General features: G+C 41.1%; 9 protein-coding genes across 9 annotated transcripts; 4 read left to right on the top strand and 5 right to left on the bottom strand.

Moving 5' to 3' along the window:
• Nucleotides 1-21: 21 nt before the first annotated feature.
• SJAG_01894 (F-actin capping protein alpha subunit) lies at nt 22-1,408 on the bottom strand. Its single transcript, XM_002173094.2, has 3 exons — nt 1,182-1,408; nt 782-987; nt 22-729 (listed from the first exon to the last, which is right to left on the bottom strand). Exons 1-3 carry the CDS (start codon nt 1,246-1,248, stop codon nt 223-225), a joined length of 780 nt encoding a protein of 259 aa, XP_002173130.1. The 5' UTR covers nt 1,249-1,408; the 3' UTR covers nt 22-222.
• On the bottom strand, nt 1,343-4,207 carry SJAG_01896 (intermediate cleavage peptidase Icp55). The gene is made up of 11 exons (XM_002173096.2): nt 3,886-4,207; nt 3,733-3,835; nt 3,666-3,686; nt 3,583-3,609; nt 3,524-3,537; nt 3,453-3,485; nt 3,278-3,408; nt 2,837-3,229; nt 2,489-2,788; nt 2,333-2,440; nt 1,343-2,279 (listed from the first exon to the last, which is right to left on the bottom strand). Exons 1-11 carry the CDS (start codon nt 4,037-4,039, stop codon nt 2,076-2,078), a joined length of 1,488 nt encoding a protein of 495 aa, XP_002173132.2. The 5' UTR covers nt 4,040-4,207; the 3' UTR covers nt 1,343-2,075.
• On the top strand, nt 1,433-3,773 carry SJAG_01895 (succinate dehydrogenase subunit Emi5). Its single transcript, XM_002173095.2, has 2 exons — nt 1,433-1,784; nt 1,844-3,773. The coding sequence occupies exons 1-2, from the start codon at nt 1,477-1,479 to the stop codon at nt 1,965-1,967; spliced, it is 432 nt and encodes a 143-aa protein (XP_002173131.1). The 5' UTR covers nt 1,433-1,476; the 3' UTR covers nt 1,968-3,773.
• On the bottom strand, nt 4,151-5,859 carry SJAG_01897 (tubulin-tyrosine ligase). Its single transcript, XM_002173097.2, has 3 exons — nt 4,706-5,859; nt 4,580-4,663; nt 4,151-4,532 (listed from the first exon to the last, which is right to left on the bottom strand). The coding sequence occupies exons 1-3, from the start codon at nt 5,636-5,638 to the stop codon at nt 4,341-4,343; spliced, it is 1,209 nt and encodes a 402-aa protein (XP_002173133.1). The 5' UTR covers nt 5,639-5,859; the 3' UTR covers nt 4,151-4,340.
• Nucleotides 5,802-7,987, bottom strand: SJAG_01898 (WDR20 family WD repeat protein). The gene is made up of 3 exons (XM_002173098.2): nt 7,919-7,987; nt 7,021-7,849; nt 5,802-6,951 (listed from the first exon to the last, which is right to left on the bottom strand). Exons 2-3 carry the CDS (start codon nt 7,699-7,701, stop codon nt 6,022-6,024), a joined length of 1,611 nt encoding a protein of 536 aa, XP_002173134.1. The 5' UTR covers nt 7,702-7,849; nt 7,919-7,987; the 3' UTR covers nt 5,802-6,021.
• Nucleotides 7,988-8,810: 823 nt separating this feature from the next.
• On the top strand, nt 8,811-9,945 carry SJAG_01899 (hypothetical protein). Its single transcript, XM_002173099.2, has one exon. The coding sequence runs from the start codon at nt 8,889-8,891 to the stop codon at nt 9,582-9,584; it is 696 nt and encodes a 231-aa protein (XP_002173135.1). The 5' UTR covers nt 8,811-8,888; the 3' UTR covers nt 9,585-9,945.
• Nucleotides 9,912-14,911, top strand: SJAG_01900 (ubiquitin-protein ligase E3). Its single transcript, XM_002173100.2, has 2 exons — nt 9,912-10,286; nt 10,333-14,911. The coding sequence occupies exon 2, from the start codon at nt 10,338-10,340 to the stop codon at nt 14,646-14,648; it is 4,311 nt and encodes a 1,436-aa protein (XP_002173136.1). The 5' UTR covers nt 9,912-10,286; nt 10,333-10,337; the 3' UTR covers nt 14,649-14,911.
• On the bottom strand, nt 14,710-18,060 carry SJAG_01901 (zds family protein phosphatase type A regulator Zds1). Its single transcript, XM_002173101.2, has one exon. It carries the CDS (start codon nt 17,208-17,210, stop codon nt 14,973-14,975), a length of 2,238 nt encoding a protein of 745 aa, XP_002173137.1. The 5' UTR covers nt 17,211-18,060; the 3' UTR covers nt 14,710-14,972.
• A 603-nt stretch (nt 18,061-18,663) lies between these two features.
• On the top strand, nt 18,664-20,480 carry SJAG_01903 (proline dehydrogenase). Its single transcript, XM_002173102.2, has one exon. The coding sequence runs from the start codon at nt 18,929-18,931 to the stop codon at nt 20,438-20,440; it is 1,512 nt and encodes a 503-aa protein (XP_002173138.1). The 5' UTR covers nt 18,664-18,928; the 3' UTR covers nt 20,441-20,480.
• Nucleotides 20,481-20,599: the final 119 nt, after the last annotated feature.

The raw sequence follows: 20,599 nt of genomic DNA on the forward strand, positions 1-20,599 counted from the left end.
ACTCGTGTATCTACTAACATTTACAATATTTGGACTATTTTTTCTTATATAAACTTGATAAATAATCGGTGTTTACGCGTCACACACATAACCTGGCTTCCTTACTCTCGTTTGTGTGGTCTTTATCATGTCGAGATAGGATTAATGTTTGTTATTTTCGTATAATGCATTTAAGTATCATCTTGTATCATAAGGTAGCCAAAAGATGTGAGCCGGACATTATCAAGCATTAGCCATTCTCATGCTGTTGACATTCTCCCAGTTAATGCGTTGACGAGTCACTGGAAGTTGGCGGCGAAGTGTCTTAAACATTCCGTTGTTTAAGCCAGCAAGCTGAGAGTTGATGGATTTTTGTGCTTCATTTTCTACCTTCTCGAGAGCTTGTTCAAGTCCTGAATCATTTTCCACTGTCGAAGAAAAGTCTTTTGTAGAATCTAACCACACGTTTCCATCTTCATAATAATGGACACGAGCATAAACTGATCCCTTCAAAGTTTTTTCTTCAATGCTGTACGTCGCATTTAAACGCCAACTGCCGTTCCAGAAGTTGTTAGGATTGTATTTAGAGGCCACAAGCACAATATGAAGGACTTTTGGAGCGGTCTCATCCACGAACACCGAGTACGCAGGACCTGAGAGATAGTGTTTCTGTACAACAGCCTTCAACTGTGTGAGAATCTTCTCATCAATCTCAGGTTTCTCAGAGTAAGCTTCGATGTCTGAAGCGGTCTAAACAAAAAAGAGGTGTGAGCAGACGAGAGAAACAGGTAAGGTCACATACCATGTCATCCACAGATACAGAGAATGACTTTTGTTGCACTTGATCGTAATAACGGTTGTCTGGAAGTTTGCAATGACTCGACAAAACACAAGCGTGCGTCATCCCATCCTCCAACTTCAATGTGACAATTGAATTGTTTTGTTCATGATATGCGAGGATGTTTCGCTCAATTTCCACTTGATTGTCTAGGCCCAAGGCTTGAAGGTCTTGTCAATGTTAGCCAACAGAAATGTTTTTCTTAGATGATAAATGAACTGGAAGGTTAAGCCCTCACAGAACATGTCTTACTGTATCCTGAAACTTAAGAATCCACATAGGACACAGCGACCAAGCGAATTGATTGAGTTTTTTCGGCTTAACCATGTACGAGATCATTTATCACAAACAATCACGAACTCACCTTTCACGACCTCATTGACCTCCCCTGGAGGGGATTCACGAATTAAAGCATACAGCGACGAAGACATTGAAGGAAACAGTATATGCAAAGGGCAAGTTTGCTCGCGTCAATTCCGCATCTGGTCCATGCCTCCGCCCAAATAGATCCTTGGAGTTCGTTATATTTCGTTAAATGGTTTAATGGATACTAACACAATGTAGTGAGATGATGTCCTGCCTTACCAAGAGTAACTTAAAGTCAAAAACAAATAACATTGTTGTGAGCCTTCATAGTACATCGTATACCGTCATCTCATATGTTTTCCATCAAATCAATTCAGCTTTGTAGATACTTTAGCCGTAAATCAGGTGTTCTTCGTTATTGGCACAGTGCCCCGTACTTAACTCATTCAAAATTGCTTGAAGACAAATTAATTCGTCCTGTAGACCGTTCAAAAGAAACAGAAAAACTTCTTAGATCTCGTTTAGTTTACCAGTCGAGAAAACGAGGGATTCTGGAGACTGACTTAATTCTGTCAGGATTCGCCAAAGAGTATTTGTCCAAATACAATGTCGAATTGCTAAAGGAGTACGACAATTTACTAAATGAGGCAGACTGGGATATGTAAGCATACCATTGTTTAACAAGGAAGGGATATTTTTTTACTAACATGTAAAATCCAGATTGTACTGGTGCACCGGCGAGCGTCAAGCTCCAGAACATTGGTTGAACAGTCGTGTGCTGCGTGATCTGAAGGAGTATTTGTCGAGTAAGAACGGAGTTGTTCGTTTTATGCCTGAATTGTGAGGACGCAATTGATGTTTTAGCTGTCTTCGTTTGTATTCTTATGTAATGACCATGTACTATAATTTACGTGTGTGGAGAACCCGTTTTCCTCAATCATAGAATTGCACATTATTTCTTTCGTTTGCGATCACGATGGTTTCCTTTGCCAAATTGCATTTCGATATCAGTGATTTCTTTCGGAGCTGCTTCACTCAGATTTATGGGTTCGTCTTTGCCTACTAAAATACTGTCTTCGATTCTTATAGCAACGCCTTGGGCCCAGCGAGGCCAACGGTCGTCCATGGGAAAGTATACTCCTGGTTCTATGGTGATCTAGCAATCGTTAGTTGCGGAAGTTCACAAATTAATCGAAATAAAACACGTACCACTTGATTTTTCTTAATCGGCTCATAAGTGCTGATGGAAGAGCAGTCATGTATTTCCAGTCCAATATGATGTCCAACGGAATGTGGATACAGCACATTTTCAATTTCCTAGTGAACGAACGTTAGCTTGATATACTCACTTTGTTAAGGGCTTACGAAGTTGCTGGCATAAATGCCAATTTGCCGCAATTCTTCTCGTAAAAGGGAACTGCTATGGTTGTGAATTGCTGCTATAGACAATCGTTGGTTTTCAGTACACAGTTTTATACACTCTTTCTGAACATTCAAAACGGCTTGATAAATGTCCCTTTGTGATTCCGTAAATCGGCCATTTACAGGCCAAGTACGAGATATATCCGTTACATAGTTACCGTACTCTCCACCAGCATCAACGAGGACCATGTCTCCGTCCTTAAGGACGTTATTATTGACGGTGTAATGAATCGTTAACCCATTCTAAAACTAGTTAGAGCAGAAATATGGAATGGGTAGAAAGGTACTTACCAATCCTCCAGCTACAACAGGTACATAAGCAGAGCGTTCACAATTCCCAACACGAAACTCGTAATCAAGAGTAGCTGCGAGTTGGGTTTCGGTTGCAATCTGACCTCCATGGAACACGTTGGCATACGCTTCCCCACTGATTTGGCCAGCATGTTTCATGCAATGTATTTCTCCTGGTAGTTTTACACAGCGAAGCGGATGTAAAATCCGGCTGATGGGTTTCAGGCTACACGACTGTGATAAGTTTACGATAGCTTCTGCAATCGTTGGTGGCCGAATTCTGCATAGATCTCCGAATGTTGTTGAGCCCGTCATAGGAACATCTGCGTAAGCACATCTGTATTTTTTTGCTTTATTCTGCAAAACTTTTTGAAAATCATGGATGTTTAAGACCTGTTGAAAAGCTGTAAGTAAAGTTGAGTACGGGACTTGTTCACAAACCTCGTCAGCGCCAAACATATTTTCTGCAGCAGCAAGACCCGTTCTTGTACCCTCCCACTTTTCGGCAAATGCATCCTTTGGTCGAAGAAATAACGTATACCGGAAATTGTTGGCTTTGGATGAATCGGGTTCTGGAAATAGTTAGATAAAGATCAGCAGAATGTGTTTATCATACCAATAATAGCAGCACTGCTGGGTTCCAAACATCCTAGAAGTCAGAGGATGGACGATGGGGCTTTTGCTTACCGGTTAAATAGAAACTAAAGCATGAGTTTTGAGGTTTTTAAACAACAAGGGCAACGTACAAGTTAGGATCTTGGTGATACTCATAGCTTTGGAGAATTTACTGTTAACCTTAAACTTGAAAAATATTAAATAGAAAACTTACAATGCAGGTCCACACATATAGCTGACAAATTGTGAGTTAGCAATTGAACTTAACAAGATGTTCATACTTTACTGGGGCAGATGTGGTAACAATGAATTCATTTTTGTCAAGAGCTTTTGTTGCTCGTAATTGTCGAGCTTTGTACTCGTCTTTGGAGATACCTCTTGTCACTAACCATGTTAAATTTCATGCGGCAAGTATTAAAAACAATAAATCTTACATTCATTACTAGCAATTAAGTGAGGATGTGTTTCGTGAGTTGGTTGACCAAAAGTTGCATATTGTCGAAAGGAAGCGATGCAATTTCGATACACGCATTGGCCAGGCTTTTCAAGACGCTTTGAGGCCCGGAAAAATACGCGTTTAAGAAACATGAAAAGGTTAGAGGGGCACTGCAACCTCTCAAAACTGGCTTTCAAACAAGAGCTCGTATTGTTCTTAGATCAACCGTAAAGAGGGTATTTTGGTGGTGAGTTTTACGGGTTTTTATCCACGCAATTAAAAAGTATGAAGCAGGTAAGCTAGCTGTTTACAAAAAACGCCATGTAAAGTGGTTTATTTATTTGAATTCTTACAATTTAGTAGTAAGCATCTGTACCGTTTTCCAAAAATAAAAAGTAAAAATTAAATAATTCGAATCTATAACTTTTTAAACCAGCAGTAGAGATGATACACTCACCAGGCCCCTCTCGTTTGAAGATCCCTACAAAGAACAAGTGTATTTTCCTCGTTTTTGTCTTCTGATGTTGTGATTGTTTCATGACCATGTGTTTGAAAAAATGGGCAAACAATAGTCTTCATCACAGACAAAAAGAGGCGCTCGATGACACCTGAAAGCTGGTCACCGGTTTGTCGAAAGTCTGGATACTGATAACGAAAACGTTAGCTAATTTATCGTTGTGTAAAGTACTTACTGCGTTTACTTCCAGAAGAGAAACTGTTTGATCAGAGCTAATTAGCAAATCCACGCCAAATATCTCGAAAGCATTATCCAATGTCTGGTATGTGTTAGTTGAAAAGACTAATCATAAAGTAATTACCTGAAAGTGCAAAGACTGTGTAACAGCAGCAGCCTCAAATACTTCTCCAACAACTAGGAGGATCTTTTTAAATATATCATCCTTGTTGGGTACTTCCGAATCCCAAAAGGCTTGTACTGAGTGGGAACGGCCTGCTTCCTGAATGCAAGTATTCGTTAAGTGTGACAGTAAAACATTCGTGTCAGAAGTTGGTTTCACGTAATCGTTTTGGGCAAACAAGCAGAGCATTTCCTTATTCACGTAAACCTTCAGGGACCCGAATGCAACAACGTATGCACGTATATGAAACTTTTTGTTATTCAGCAACAAAGGAGCCTTGATGTATTTTTGAGCAATGAAGTTTCGGATTTGATTAATGACAATTTTTCCTAACTTTTTGTTACCGGTTGAGTCGTTCTCTTCTGTGTTTTCTTCATCCTCGCTTTCCTCATCGAAACTGTCGAAAATGGCCTGAAGCTCATCAATTGTAGAAAACAAGCGAATTCCTTGCGCCCTATCGCACATGCTCGGTTTTAAAATATACCAATCTCGTTCATTTGCTGGTCTAGCCTCATTCATCTCCAGTTCTTGTCGCAATTCGTAAGACTCCATTAAGGCATCATCAAGAAACTCGGCGTAATCCAGTTCTAAAGTAAAGGTTTCTGGAATAACTTTTTTTAAAATAGAGTCCGGATGTTTTGTTGTGTAAGAGAGAACGGAATGCCATAGATATTGTTTTCTAATCAATGCTTTTCGAATAACATAAGAACACAATAACGACGAGGAGTTAGCCAAAGCTGCATCAAAGTCTAAAAGTTCATATTGAGCCCACTGCAAGTCTGCATCCTTTCCATCAGATACAAATTGTGAACTTGGATAGTAGCGTTGAATTGCACTCTTTATTTTCGGTTCAACATAAGGATCTTGATAATCAAGATATACTTTTAACGACATTTCTTTAGATTTGAAGTCACCCTTCTATAATGAATATAAACAAAAATGCGAAGAAAAAATGTAGCACAAAGCCTCCGATACAAGAGGTTCTTGGTCAGAAAAAGAAAACAAAACAAAAAAAAAGAAGGAAAAAATCGCTAATACAGAACCTTTGCGACTGTTGATATGAAAATTATATAGGGAGTTAAGTAAGTTAAATTCACACAAGAGTTGAGCATAACTGATTTTAATATATATTTTAAACAACCAAATACGAAAAGTTACAAAAAAACAGCCAAGCATTTAATGAAAGTAGATAATTCAAAGTAACTAGAAATAATATACACCCGTCAAGCGAGCAGTAAGACATTAACATGACAAATGTGAATGGACAAATTAGAAAATCAAGGTCGCTGCCAAACTCTTATTCTACCACCTATACCAGCGATAATCATGCAGTCAGGTTGGAAGCAAATAGAAGTGACTGGGGCGTTATCAACTTTGTGAGCAGCTACCGGCGTGACAAGAGGAACAGTTGAGCAAGGAGGTAACTCATGTACGATTTCTTCTTCGGAACTACCGAAACCCAATCCCTGGTCCTCGCTTGAGTTGGTAATCATCGGTGTCAGCTCGTTTAACATACTTAATGAACTTGCCCTTGTATTCAGATTTAGTGAACGTCGGGTCATTGAGGATTTCGGTCTATGGATAGCGCCAACGCTGAAGTCCCAGAGTAATAGTTGACAATCCATACCCACGCTCGCAAAACGGTAACTGTCGCCGTCGCAACGCCATTCATCAAAAACGACGGCTTTTACAAATGATTTGTGTCCTTGTCCGCGAGCAAACAATTTCCGTGCAGGAAAAGACCACACGGAAATCAGATCGTCTTCACCGCCAGTGATGAGAAACTTTCCATCGGGAGACCATGCTACGCAGGAAAAGCCTCCATAGTAACTGGAAAATATATCTGAAATACGTTCTCGCAAATAATCAACAATAATAAGCTTTCCGTCACTAGTCACAACAGCAATGTGCTGACATTCTGGGCTAAATGATGCTGCGGTGATTTTTACATCTGGGATGGCATAGCAGGAAACTGGATTAAATTTTTTGTCATCAGTAGAATGCGTACTCTTGATAACCAAAAGTGACCTGGATAATCCTGATGAAATCTTCCGTCTCACTCTATCATTAACGACTAGGTGAACAGGTTGATCGGAGCGTTGTGTGTCATATATAGAAAGCCATCCATTTTTATGGACAGCTAAAAAGAGCGTCTCGTAACCCGGAACCCATTTAACAGTAACTATAGGCGAGTCATTAAAACATCCCTTAAACAAGTTAGTAAGAGGACTGTGGAAGAGCACTCTGGCAGAGTCAAAATGGGTTTGAAAACGTACCCCTTTATTTAATCGGATGTATTGCAAGTTTAAAGGATTGTACCAAACAATGTCTCCTGAATCAAGACCCACTACAAGATCCAATCGGAATGAGCTCTTAGAAAGCATGTTCAAGTCAAGACTAGTGGGCCTCGACTGGGCGAATGTTATCTGACATAAAAAATCGTTTGTTGTCGCCTTGCTGAGATCAACCCAGTAGAAGCTATTTTCAAAAATAGCAAAACCAAAAACATTACAATTTGTTTTAGAGGAAAGAAGCTTAAGGAAGTGGTCACTGAAGCACATGCTCCTTACAAATGTGCTGGACCGATTAGCGGATGAACGATGTGTTGAGCGATGAAGCTTTAAGTGATGAGACGAAGAGGTGGAATAGGAGCGTTTGTGAGAGCGAGTCAAGTCCAAAAGAACGGAAGGATATTCGTGGCTGTCATCAGCAGTAAATACACCGTTGTTTTTCTTAATGTTTGCAACGAAGTCTGGGTTCATGACCAGTTCATCGTAATTCATCCGTACAACAACTAGCTCAATCGGCCATGTGAAAAATGTGTGACCATTTGGGTCTAACGGATGCGCAACTAAATGATGCTGTTGTGGAGCTCGAAGAACGAGCTCATCACGTAAAACATACTCGCCCTCTCGCGAACTGAGAAAGAGTACAGGTTGAGCAATTCCCGAAGCCATGAAACAAGATTAAGGGGAATAGACTGACCTCAATAGACACATTCAAACAAGAAGAAGTCTACTTAGCACATTCAATTGCGTTTTCCATAAAATACGCGATGTAGGAAGAGTTATCAGATGCACTTAAATGCATATAACACGATTATGTCTATAAAAGTAATAGAATTAGCATAATAATACTTGAAAGATATCTTTTTCGCTTGTTTCAGTAACGTACAACATGTAATCCTAAATTACGCGTAAAAGAGGTTTTGGTTCCGGAATAGTCGCAAACCATGCGTAAGCTAGTATAAGCACTAACTAAGCATCATTGATAGCAGCACGTGCAAAGTGGGCATTGCTATCTAAGCGGATACATTAAGCTTAAACTTAAGCGACAAACGTAAAAGTGCGAGCGAATCGCTGGAAATAAAATGTATGATCTTCACTGTGTCTTAATGTGACTGATAATAAGTTATTACTATCATTTGCTTCAGTTAAGAATGATAGAGACTACTTTATAGTGTTTATACTGTAAATAATTCCAACGACTTTTAGATAAAGTTGAGAGTCGAACTTAATTTATTACAATTACAATTATTATTGTTATTATTTTACTCATTTAAGTTACGGCTAGTTGAAATGAGAAAAAGTGATTGCAGTCTACGTAATCCAACTTTCCTAAAACATTTAACAGTTAATATCAATTTATCTATAAGTAAATCTCTCCGGTCGATAACAATTGACTTGTTTATTCATTCATTCGGAGTACATAGCCTTATAATTAACTTTGAATTAATGCACAAAAGTTTGGTCAATAAACCATTACCGTAATGATTCGTAACTCTACATGCAGAACTGATTAGAAAGCACTTCATTGTATATTAAGTACAGAAACAAAGTAATAATGCCTTAAATATATTCTACGGCAACTGTAACTAGGAAAACATTTATGAATCATGCTCATTGTACAACTGAATATCTCCTATAACCTTTCATTCTTTCCGCTTTAAAGTTCCACGTGGTTCTCGCTTATTATAAACACTAGTTTTCACTACTTCATACTATGACGTATGCAAACGCCAATCAAAAAAGAGCCGTCAAATAAGCTCAGAGACGCGTCAGGCAACGCCTGCCATCCACCTCGAAGGTTTTCTCGGGTAGTTTTGTATATTTACTGTAATAAAAGGAAACCAGACGGTCTAAAGATGTCTTCGTCGAGTGAGGATGAAGGAGGCGAGGCGACGGTGACAGTCCGTCGAGCTAGAAACGAGTTGGAGGAGAAGCGCGTGCGTTCCATCGCTACAAACGGTATCTTGAAGCAGTCTAAACGTCTTTCTTATGAGGTTTTCTGGCACCCTGCTTACCTTGGTGGTTTCTGTTTGGCGTATCTTGGACTTATTCGCGTCAGTGAATACTATGGAGGAAAAAGTATTCCCCGGATGATCGCTTTGTTATTCATTTGCAGTGCTGTCTTTCTGATGTTTATGGAAATTCCATGCCGTCGTTTGTATGAATCTTTGGCAAAGGAGTGTGATTCAGAGACGGGCTCACTAGCTCAACAAAATATGAAGCATTACTGGATTGCCTTCCTGGGTGAAGAGATTATTGGAATCATTGGTCTGTTGCCCGCAGGCGCACCAGGAGCGCTTCCAGAACTGCCTACCATCGTTCATTGGAATGTTGCTGTCAAACATGAGAAGTACGCCAACGACTTACTTACGGCTGCTCTGACTGAAGCTCGGGGGAAGCGTTACAAAAAGATTGCAGCCTACTTATTTTCGACCGATAAAAGGGTCCAAATTACACTTTTAAAGAAGGGATTTGTAGAGACCTCCCGTGTTGCGTTCCACTGGATGTCCTTTTTCGGGCTTCGCGAACTTGTTCTTGAGCGTCAACCCTAAGTCTCAACTTAACGGAATGCATGACATATACGGCCCTGAAGCACTTTAACTTAATCCTATATATGAGTAAAACAAAACTGTTTCTTGTGAGTCGCAATCTTCGTTGGTCGGTAGTGTGCCCTAAAGTTACGGATGTAAATTATGGAAGAAATGCAATTCCTCCTCTCAGTTCTAGCTAAACAAATTACACCTTATAAAGAAGAGATGTTACTCAACTATATTTTTTTTATTAAGTATTTGCCCCATGGGTGTAATTGGAACCCCATCGCAGATGGCGACCGCCTTTCGCTTGCTTGTGTAATAGAGTATATAATTCGGTTACTAATAGTCGCCCACACCTGCCGTCCACAATCATCCACAAAATACATTTCAAGAAAAATTGTTAGTTTTTTACTCATAGACGATTAGTGCTGTGGTTAAGAACACTTTTTATAAGTTCTTTCTCGTTTTTGAGCGTTTAATTACCTCCCGTCGAAGAGTCATATACCACTGCAGTATCAGCATTAAAACAGTCGAATATCTTTTTTTTTGAAAGCTAGAGGATATTAGGAACATAATTGTTTTATCCTGAATTGCCGATATTGTCTTATGAACCTCTCCTCAGCAAAAAGACGGTTTACTCGAAAATAGTCAAGGGAAACTTGAATAATTTAGAACAACAAACCAACAAAGCACTGAGGTTTCATATCTCAACAGAAACCGGTATAAAAGTCTCGTAACGGACGTTAAAACTAACAGTTTTTAAAAGTGATTATGAACACAAACGAACACGATATGGCTACAGAGCTGGATAACGATATGTTCTCAAATCCAGAAGACGAGAGCCATGATGTTTCTTACAGAAGTGCAGGGGCGCAATTGAATGGCAATGGCGATGATTTTGACATTCATGTAATTGATAGCGACGCACCTGCCCATGAACATATGACTTCCTCTGTTGACGACCACGATGAAGGTGTGTCAGATGAGGAGGAGGACGAAGAAGAAGAAGAAGAAGAAGAAGAAGACGAAGCAGTGGACGAAGATATGAGTGGTGAAGATGACCACAGGTATAACAACTATTACTCTGAGTCATATGAATCAGACGAATCAGAAGTAGATATGAGAAGGCAGTTGCGACGGGGCCAGTCTAATAATCCCACTCAAGACTCCTCTACTTTTCCTCTTGACGAATTTGAAAATAGCGTGCGTCGTTTTTTTACTTTCTCCCGACAAGAGGGGTCGCAGCTTGGATCGACCCTTGGCAGATTTGCTCCCTTTGGCAATTTACCCATACAATTTCGTCAAATTCTCATTGGTCTTACCGATGACTCAGATCCTTCCGCACAAATGGTCGCATTGCAGGAGCTTTCAGAAATATTGGTAATCAGTACAGAAGATATTTTACAAGGCTTATTCTCAGTGGAACCCTTCGTTCGTGAGTTTAACCATATTCTTGCAAATAGCTCTTCTATGGAATTAATGCTCATGTGTATGACATGCTTGTCTAATATGCTGGAAGCTTTTCCTTCCTCAATTGCCGTCGTTGCCAATAGTCCAATTGTCAGCACTCTGTGTGTCAAGATGTTCGATATGCAGTACATTGATATGACTGAACAAGCCCTCAACATCCTTCTCAGAATATCAGAAAAGTTTGGAGACCGCATCGTTACCAACCGTGGTTTACTAGCTGCACTCCAATACTTGGATTTCTTTTATACGGGCGTTCAGCGTGTAGCCATCTCCATGGCAGCCAATTGCTGCAAATTCTTACGCGAAAAAGATGTGGATCATGTGAAAGAAGCATATCCACATTTAATTACCGCGCTTCAAATGGCCGATACCACGGTCCGTGACAAGGCTTACGAGTGCGTGGAGAATATAATGATTGCTTTTGAGGACAATCATGATATAATGAAAAGTTTTGTGAACACGGATTTGATAAGCTCTATCGTCGCTTCACTCGAAACCTCCCAATTCTCCAAAATGCAAACAACCTCGCAACCTCGCCTTTTCAGTATTTTGACCTGCATTTGTTCTGTTTCGGAAAATTACGTGCAGCCTCTCTTGGAAATGCATTTGTCCGATATCATATACGAATTGCTATGTGGCATTCCACCCCCGGAATCGTTTTCGCATAATTCGATGGTTGCAATGCAAAGTTTGTTCCATTGTCCAAACGAGCTGATTAGCAATGTCCTCAGTCTCATCTGTTCTCTTCTTCAGAATTGTCCAGAAGTTAGTAAAACCGGAGAAAATAGTGCGGGAACGACAAATGCTTTGGTTCGTACTCTTCTCCCCGTCGTTATGGACATTTATTCAACCACAACTGATAAACACAATCGTGAACTAGCAGTTATTGCCGCTCTCCGAATGATTAATAGCGTTGACAATGAGTGTCTGCAAGCAACGGTTAAAAGTCTTCCTATCTCAGCTTTCTTGGCTTCCATTTTGACACTTAAATCAAAGGAATATGCTCTTTTAGAAAACGCGCTATTAATGGCTATTGCTTTGTTGGAGCGTATGCCGGAAATTTACAAAGATTTGTTTATAAGAGAGGGCGTTGTTCAAGAAGTCTCCTATATGAGCAGTGCACTGTCGGCAGAACTAAAAAAGCTGAGACGTGATTCCTCTGGTTCTTACGAAAATGTTTTTCAGCTTGGCATGTTACAGAAGTGGGAGAAGTCGTTTCTCTCCTTCTACAGAGATGACGAACTGGTTAATCCGACATTGGAAAAATTGACCAAATTTGCGAAGTCACTCGTATATGAAAATGATTATGAACGTGTATTCGCGCACCTGGTTGAAGTCTACGAACAACGACTTCCAGTGACAAGTTATGAATTACTTCAATCTGGACTTATCCCTTCTCTCCTTAAATTATTGTCAAAGGGATCTGTTAGCGTTGTCCGAAAATTCTTCCAAGCTTTCAACAAAGGTGACGAACATCATGTACTGGACTTTACTAGTGGGTCACTTTCACGGTTTATTACAAGCCTTCAAGAACTCCTTTCCAGAATTGAAAAGTTTGAGATTTCAATAATACCCACTAGTTCTCCTTCTCAAAACTTGGGATTCTTATCCAAGCAGTATAGACTAAAGCTTGTCCCCTCCCCTACTGTGAATGAGAGTCTTGGTTTACGATCTTTCATGGTTTCCATTAACGGTTTGGATTCGCTGTCTACGCTGGAGGATTACATGAAAGGAAAACTCTTCTCTAGAAGAACTCTTGAGAACCGCTTGTCTTCTCTTCATGAGGGCACGGCCACACCCATTGGAAATACATCGCTTACAAACCGTATTGCTAATGAGGAGGACTCTGCATCCAATCGTAGTCCAAGTGTTAATCATGATGCCTCTCCAACTGATTCACAGTCTAGCTCCTCGGATACGCACCTTTCTTTTTATTTTGACGGTAAGCCTGTGAACAAGAATTTCACCATCTTTAAAGTTATACTGGAATCATTGAAACCGAAAGGGAAATGTTCTATGGATGACGTTTTGAATGCGTGCATAACCCTCAATTACAACATTTGCACAAGTGCAGACGAACCAGAAGTTACGCCTACAGTAGAAGCCTTTCAATGTAACCCAGATCTCACCAATGTGCTTCAACTTCTAAAAACAATCTACGACTACCTCAGTGACCTGGAATCTGTTTTTCCAAGTCGGCATTTAATCGGTAGCTTAGAAAATCTTCTTACTGAATTCAACAATTGGAAACTTAGTGCCAAGCTGAATCGTCAACTTGAAGAACCTTTAATTGTGTTGCACCAATGTCTTCCTCGTTGGTGTTTACATATTGCATCTAATTATCCGTTTTTGTTTCCTTTTGAGACTAGGTATATTTTGCTTCAGTTTACGGCCTTTGGTATGGGGCGAGCTATAAATTACTGGCTTTCAGTTCATCCGGTACAAACAAATGACGAGAATTCAACTGTTCTACAGCTTGTCAAACTAAATCGTCAAAAGTTACGAATTTCAAGGAATCAGATTTTTGAGTATGCAAAACAAGTACTCTTTTCATTTGGCTCCTCTAAAAATATAATTGAAATTGAGTATGAAGATGAAGTCGGCTCTGGCCTTGGTCCCACACAAGAGTTTTACACTACGGTTTCCAGAGAATTTACCAGGAAGCATCATCATATGTGGAGGGATGACAATCAAACATCTAACTATGTTCATAGTGCTACAGGCCTCTTCCCCGCGCCAATGTCTCATGCAATCGGTGCAAACGAAAAAATCTGTTCACTCTTCAAGATGCTGGGCCAATTCATCGCGCGTTCACTTTATGACTCTCGTTTGATTAGCGTGCAATTAAATCCGTTAATCTTTGAAGAGACAATACCGTTAACTTTAAGTTCTGTCAGTAAAGTTGACAAGGAGCTTGGTAAATCTCTTCGTTTCCTTGAACGATTGCTTGCTCGACAACAAGCTGGATTCACTGCTGTGCCCACAGAGACAAAAATTGAGGATCTCTGCTTGGACTTTACACTTCCAGGCTATCCTTCTGTTGAATTGATACCAAATGGTAGAAATGTTCAAGTATCTCACAAAAATGCCAGCAAGTACATTTCTTCTATAATTGATTTTACCGTTGGAAAGGGAGTTCAGCTACAAATCCAGAATTTCCGAGAGGGCTTCAGTACAGTTTTCAACTACGAATCATTAAGAATTATTACGTCTCATGAATTATCTATGCTGTTTGGCAAAGTTGAAGAAGATTGGAGCTTCGAAACAATTGCAAAGTCAATTGTTGCTGACCATGGTTATAATATGGAGAATACTACAATTCATAATCTCATCGAGGTTATGAGCAACTTCTCTTTTTCTGAACAACGAGATTTCCTTCAATTTATCACTGGTAGCCGCAAGTTACCTATTGGTGGCTTTTCCAGTCTACATCCAGCTCTGACAGTTGTTCGGAAGCTGAATGAACCCCCCTACGTTCCTGATGACTACCTACCAAGTGTCATGACCTGTGTTAATTATCTCAAACTTCCGGAATATTCGTCCAAAGAGATTCTCAAACAAAAGCTAATGTTAGCCATGAAAGAGGGTCAAGGAAGCTTCCATTTATCTTAACAAGCATGACCGATGTTCAGTGAAGATTTTGATAATCCTAACTCATAGTTGAAAACGACCTTAATGAAAAATTCATGACCTTTATTAAAAGTTATCTACTATACTTACAATAATCTCGTATGTGTCAGTTGTCCATTGATGCATATCATCCGCGGAGGTCTTAAGTAGCAGTAGTGAATGTTTAGAATATTAAAGCTCAATCACTAAGATTTTACTAATAGTAATAATACCGGTCAAGCCTGACCTAAAAGAGGGTTTCAGAAGTTCATACTGGGTAATGTAGCATGAAAGAATATCTATAAGAAAAACAATGCATGAAAAATACTATCTCACACCCTTACGGGAATGAAACGCCTTTTTCTTAGAGGCGGAAGATGAAGATGATGATGATGCCTTGGACGAGCCCTCTCGTCTTTGTTCACCATAGGTATTATTGAGAATTTCAAGCTCACTCTTCACTCTATCACTAGAGAATTCTGAGGACTGTCTGCCATTTGAATCAGCATTCGGATCGCCCTTGTAGTTCTGCTTCGAAGAACCATTTCCAACAGCTTTCCTGCGAATACCCGGAGCAATAGATGCCGTGTTGGTTTTGGAAATCAAGTCGAGGTAGCTGTACATGAAGTTACTAAGAAGCACTTGCTGCAGCAATGGTCTCCGTGGATTAGATAACTTAATGTGAGAAAGTCTATAGATGGCTCGCTCAATATAGATAGGGAAACGCGACCAATTCTGCTGGTGGTTTGTACGATTATGAGGGGTCTTGAAGCTGCTGTTTTTAGGATTTTCTTTTTTCAATGGTTCATTAACTTTGCTTGAGTCCTTACGTTTGCCATTGCCGGAATAGGTGTATTTCTTAGGCTTTGGAACTGGAGGAGGAGTGGTCACATTTGAAGTGGGAGAGTTTTGCGAGCTTTTCTTTTTATTCCCAAATAATGAATTCAGAAAAGTGGCATCCTTATCCTTCTTGGTATAATGACCAGATTCTGAGGAAGAAGAAGATTCGGCGTTCTTACCCTTCTTCTTCGACTTATCTTTCTTTGCCTCCTTCTCCTCTTCCGAGGAAATGAAAAGACGACCCCATGACTTCTTTGGCTTCTTGCTGTCTAAGGGTTGTGTGATGGGTTGGGTCGTAGAAGATGGGGGGTTTGAGGAAGAAACTTGGTTTTTGATGCTGTGAGTGCCAACCGTATGGGTTAACACAGGGCGTTGGGGAATTGGAGGAGGTGTTCTAAGGGAAGCCCGCAGATTGGGTGAGCTATAAGACTTCGGTATCGTCGAAGAAGCCTGCTTCGGAGTTTCAGAAAGAGAGATGGGTTTAGGAACATCCTTCTTAACAATAGGCTGCGGGGCTATAATGGGTGCAGCCGGCTTGGAAGTTAACTCTTTTGGTTCCGGTTCGACTTCTTGAGTTGTCTGCTCAGCAGGCTTTGATAAGGGAGAAACATCCTTATGAGCTATTGTAGCGGGAGCAGCAGGATCGGTGGGTGTAGTGGCCTTCGTATCCCCAACTGTTCCTGAGGAGCTGGTAGCGCGTTGACTGGAGTTGGACGAAAGAAGTGAAGCCTTTCCACGGTGAACTGTACGAATAGAAGCGCCACTTCTTCTAATAGTAGTTCGGGATGAACGCTGAAGGAACTGGCTTGGAACCAAGAGTAGAGGTTGGTCTTCACCTGCACTTGAGTTGGCTCCCGTGTTTTGACCATTAGACAGTTCGGCAACAAGACTGCGCATGATGCTGGGATTACGGGCCAAGGTTTCCACGCGCTCAAGCTCACTAAGTTTTAATGAGCGTGAGCGTTCAACATTCTGTTCCTGAATAAAAGGGGCAGCATCATGATACGAAGAAGCACCTTCTTCTGGATTAATCTGATGAGACAGAAGAGACCGGCGACGCCGAAGAGTATTCGAACGCGCAGTAGGGTTCGGGGCAGATATCACAGCTTCAGAGTTCTTCAAATTAGAAACCTGGTTGTCCAAGAAGGACTTCCAGCCATTGGGATTAAGCTCGGGATGAAGACTTGCAGGAACCCAGAAAAGAGTAGAAGCATCATTGCTAGATTGAGGAGGCTGCATGGCCGCCTCTAACTCAACCGGCAGGTCAGGGTCAGGAATTGGGCTTCCTTCCAGTGACCGCCGCCATAACTGTTTGAGATTAGCACGTTCCATGTCTACCTCCTCCTCCGTCAGACTCTCTGGAACGGGAGCAATCGCCTCGGCAGTTGCTTCAGCTGTTGCTTCAGCTGTTGCCTCGGCAGGAGGAGCCACAGACTCCACGGCCTTAATCTCAGTCTCAAGAATGGGAGAAGCTAGGATGCTCGAGTCAGAAGTAGGTGACGGGGATGAATCTCGCGAAGCAGACCCACTCATACCCCTGTCCTCAACATCTTCGATAAAAGAGGATGATTCAACGGATGAAGCAGAAGATGAATCGGAAGAAGGAGGAAGAGGAGGAGGACTGCAAGGCAGAGGAGGGGTAGTGAGAGCCTCATGTGGATTGGAAAGCGCAGAGGGACTCATTTGTACGGCAGTTGTCGTTTGACAAGAGTAATTGCTCAACATCACGAACAAATAATCCGCACAAAGTCAAGGCAAAACCAAAAAAGTCCCTTATGGCAGTGTAAGGTTTAAATAATAGAGATGCAATGCAGTAGAAAAAGATAATAGCAGAGTAATGAGTTTCTTAAACAACACGAAGTAGGAAGCAGGTTTGAAGGAATGCGATCAGTTGTGAGGAGTAGAACAAAAGCGTTTCAGTTCTTACGGTGGAGGAATCAAATGCCTGGAATAGCAGCAAAATAGCCTTGAATTGTTTTAAAACACAAACTTGAGGCCGGGGAAGGCTGAAGAAGGGAATTAAACTCGCAGATTCGTAAACGCACGGATAGGCTCACGCGTACACAAACAAAAACAAACCGATTAAGGAGCTCTTTTAAGAGGTGAAGACGGTGGTAGTAGATGTGAAGATACTAGCTAGCAAAATCATTCAAAAAGCTGCTATCATAAGAACAAAAACGGCTAGTATCGTCGATTGCTTCACAGACGTCAATAAAGGGAGCTACAATGCACCGAGACGTGTAAACCTGGTAGAATACTCTTTTCAGGAAACACACACGTCCACACAGCTTCCGAAGGCAAGTCACGAACAACGCTGGGAATTCCCTACAGGAATACGTTTCGCTGCCGAACAAGCAGAATCGCTCTCCGTGTACAGTACTCCTGTGCTTATGATGAGAACTTTATAATTCTTAGACGCACAAAGGCACAGGATGTCGCAGAATGAACACAGACACTGTTGCAAATGGGTTGATGTTGCTCGCTGGTGGAGCGTTTCCGGCAAACGAATTAGGTCTTCCGCTTTCTGGTGGAGCGTAAATCAGTGGAGAAGGTTTACGGATCGTGCAGATCATTGTGGGGTGAACAGGCGATTGATCGGCTAAATTGGGGATTACGTAAACGAGAAGCGAACAGCAAACGAAGTTGGCGAGAGTAAATGTTTGCAATAAATAGGGCAATTTCAGTGAGATTAGGACATATGGAGAATGGAGGATCTTGAAAGAGTGTGCTGTATTTGTCCCTGGATCTCTATCTATATAGGTAGATGTGTTGTGTATTTTCATCTAGAATCCATTTGAAACTGTCGCTTCTTCGTTCGAACCTATGTCATCGCTTTTAAAGGTTATTTTATTGACTTATTAGTAGTGTGTGTGTGTGGTCTATTTCTTCAAGTAATTCCGGCCCACTTTTCTGTCATCATTTCACACCGTATTTCAGTGAGTTCATATACTTGTATTTTTTTTTAATCACATGTGCTTCTGTATTGTCGTAAGTATTCCTTTCAGTTTCCCCCGATTTTGTAGGGATTTTCAACTAAAAGCTACTCAAAGAACCGTTTTCATTTGCGGCAGTAGCGTGTACCTTATATTATTCTGTATCCAATAATAAGTGATAAGTCATATTTTGCGAAAAGTGCTTGATCGCATGATGACGTTTTACAGAACTTGTAGGCGACATTCCGTCTCAAAAAAAAAGCAGCAGCGTACCAATTCTCAATTCCAAGGCCACAGCTTAATCGGACCGACGGAAACGTTCTTATCATTTTAACAACTACGTTCAGTTCAATTCACTGCTAAACTTAATTCCCTGTATTTTAACTTTCTAATACCGCCGAAACAACCTTATTCCATTTACGCAAACACGAAAGCTTTGTAGCTCAAAAGTGTACTGTAAATGCGAATAAATACACATAGATACAATTTCGACAACACTCTTGTCACAACATGAAGTCTTCTGCAAAACACCTTTTCGGGAGAGCATACCGTGTTACGGTTTTTGGAGCCGGACTCGGCTCTCTGTATCTTGGTACTAATGCAGTGCTGGGGCGTCACCGTATGTTGAGTGAGTCCTCAGAAACTGATAATCCTCCAAAAAACTTTCCTATCCATTTGCAACACATGTCCACAGGCGAATTGCTCAAGGGGGCATTTATTTACGAGGTGTGCTCTCAAAGATGGCTAATCAACACATGCATTCATGCAATGCATTTATGTGACAAACTTCATCTCCCATTGCTATACACGACTGTTTGTCGTCATTCCTTCTTCCAGCATTTTTGTGGGGGCGAAACGATGGAGGCTGTCGCAAAGCGAATAGTCGAACTAAATCAAAACAGAGTCCTTGCGTGTCTTAATTACGCACGCGAAGTGAATCTTCCCAAAGACTTGGACGAAGATACCACTAGTCTCAATTCCCTATCACCAAACAAGCTGCCAGAACCCGTAAAGCAGCCAAGCAATGAAGAACAAATGCAGCTCACTCGGATAGCTGAAGATGCGCTACTGCAAAATAAGCGCACAATCATGCTCGCATCAAAACATCCTGGTTCCCTATATGCAGGCAAGTTCACGCCGTTTATTAATCCACTAGTACTCCAACGGTACGGTTCATTACTAAATCACGTTTCCGCAGATTCGGCGCCTAGCTTTATAGCTCATTTGAAGCATCCGGAGCTGACAGACTACGAGCGCTCGGAACTGTGTCGTTTCTGGAATTATGCGGAACAACTATGCACACTGGCCTGTGAAAACGAAGTGAAAGTTTTTGTTGATGCTGAACAAAGTAACTTTGAAGGCTGTATACATGCCTTAACACTCGACTTGATGCGACTACACAACAGAAAAAGAGCAATTGTTCACGACACTTTCCAAATGTATTTGAAGAAGTCACCGGAGTTTCTCCAGAGCGCTGTACAACTCGCCATCAAAGAAAAATGGTGCTTTGGTGTAAAGCTTGTCCGCGGTGCCTATCTGGAGTCGGAGCCGCGACATCTTATTTGGGATACAAAGGCCGAAACGGACAAGGCGTACGACAATGCCGTGAACTTCGTGTTCGAGGAAGCCGCCAAACACGCTCGAGGTGCGACGTTCAAAAACGAAAATCAGTTAACAAACGACGATGGAAAATGGGGCCTTATGATTGCTACGCACAACAAGACCTCGGTGTATGACACCATTAATAAAATAAGCTTGAGAGCAAATGATTTAAACCGAGTCACCATTTACCTTGCACAATTACTCGGAATGGCAGATGACATCACTTATGCAATTGCTCATCAAGACAGCCCACACTTTTATGTTGTCAAGTATGTTTGTTGGGGAAAGCTTGCTGAAGCCCTTCCGTATCTGGTACGGCGAGCCGAAGAAAACTCTAGCTCTCTTAACCGAGCAGTTGAAGAGCGATTTTATTATCGGGCAGAACTTTCCCGTCGCCTTAAGAGCGTCTTTAAGAGTTAACTACATCACCCAAAAAAATACTATTCTCATTATTATCACAGCTAGTTGGTTGTCTGTGTATCGCTGTATACCCGTATAAATCTCATCCATACCACCTCATTCTTGGTGTTTCCCCCACACCTCTTCCCTCTTCTCTATATTAAGGTTTTCGGTAATTAC

The sequence above is a fragment of the Schizosaccharomyces japonicus genome (genome assembly GCF_000149845.2).
Source record: "Schizosaccharomyces japonicus yFS275 unplaced genomic scaffold supercont5.3, whole genome shotgun sequence".
NCBI classification, from domain to species: Eukaryota; Fungi; Ascomycota; class Schizosaccharomycetes; order Schizosaccharomycetales; family Schizosaccharomycetaceae; genus Schizosaccharomyces; species Schizosaccharomyces japonicus.

Coding starts and splice junctions, on each gene's coding strand:
- SJAG_01899 (XM_002173099.2), top strand. CDS start 8,889: ATGTCTTCGTCGAGTGAGGATGAAGGAGGCGAGGCGACGGTGACAGTC.
- SJAG_01897 (XM_002173097.2), bottom strand. CDS start 5,638: ATGTCGTTAAAAGTATATCTTGATTATCAAGATCCTTATGTTGAACCG. Junction 4,664..4,705: donor CACAGTCTTTGCACTTTCAG/GTAATTACTTTA, acceptor AACACATACCAG/ACATTGGATAATGCTTTCGA. Junction 4,533..4,579: donor CTCTTCTGGAAGTAAACGCA/GTAAGTACTTTA, acceptor TTTCGTTATCAG/TATCCAGACTTTCGACAAAC.
- SJAG_01894 (XM_002173094.2), bottom strand. CDS start 1,248: ATGTCTTCGTCGCTGTATGCTTTAATTCGTGAATCCCCTCCAGGGGAG. Junction 988..1,181: donor GGTCAATGAGGTCGTGAAAG/GTGAGTTCGTGA, acceptor AACATTGACAAG/ACCTTCAAGCCTTGGGCCTA. Junction 730..781: donor CTGTATCTGTGGATGACATG/GTATGTGACCTT, acceptor TTTTTTGTTTAG/ACCGCTTCAGACATCGAAGC.
- SJAG_01900 (XM_002173100.2), top strand. CDS start 10,338: ATGAACACAAACGAACACGATATGGCTACAGAGCTGGATAACGATATG.
- SJAG_01896 (XM_002173096.2), bottom strand. CDS start 4,039: ATGTTTCTTAAACGCGTATTTTTCCGGGCCTCAAAGCGTCTTGAAAAG. Junction 3,687..3,732: donor ACCACATCTGCCCCAGTAAA/GTATGAACATCT, acceptor ACAATTTGTCAG/CTATATGTGTGGACCTGCAT. Junction 3,230..3,277: donor ATATGTTTGGCGCTGACGAG/GTTTGTGAACAA, acceptor GCTTTTCAACAG/GTCTTAAACATCCATGATTT.
- SJAG_01895 (XM_002173095.2), top strand. CDS start 1,477: ATGTTTTCCATCAAATCAATTCAGCTTTGTAGATACTTTAGCCGTAAA. Junction 1,785..1,843: donor AATGAGGCAGACTGGGATAT/GTAAGCATACCA, acceptor TGTAAAATCCAG/ATTGTACTGGTGCACCGGCG.
- SJAG_01901 (XM_002173101.2), bottom strand. CDS start 17,210: ATGTTGAGCAATTACTCTTGTCAAACGACAACTGCCGTACAAATGAGT.
- SJAG_01898 (XM_002173098.2), bottom strand. CDS start 7,701: ATGGCTTCGGGAATTGCTCAACCTGTACTCTTTCTCAGTTCGCGAGAG. Junction 6,952..7,020: donor ACATCCGATTAAATAAAGGG/GTACGTTTTCAA, acceptor AACTTGTTTAAG/GGATGTTTTAATGACTCGCC.
- SJAG_01903 (XM_002173102.2), top strand. CDS start 18,929: ATGAAGTCTTCTGCAAAACACCTTTTCGGGAGAGCATACCGTGTTACG.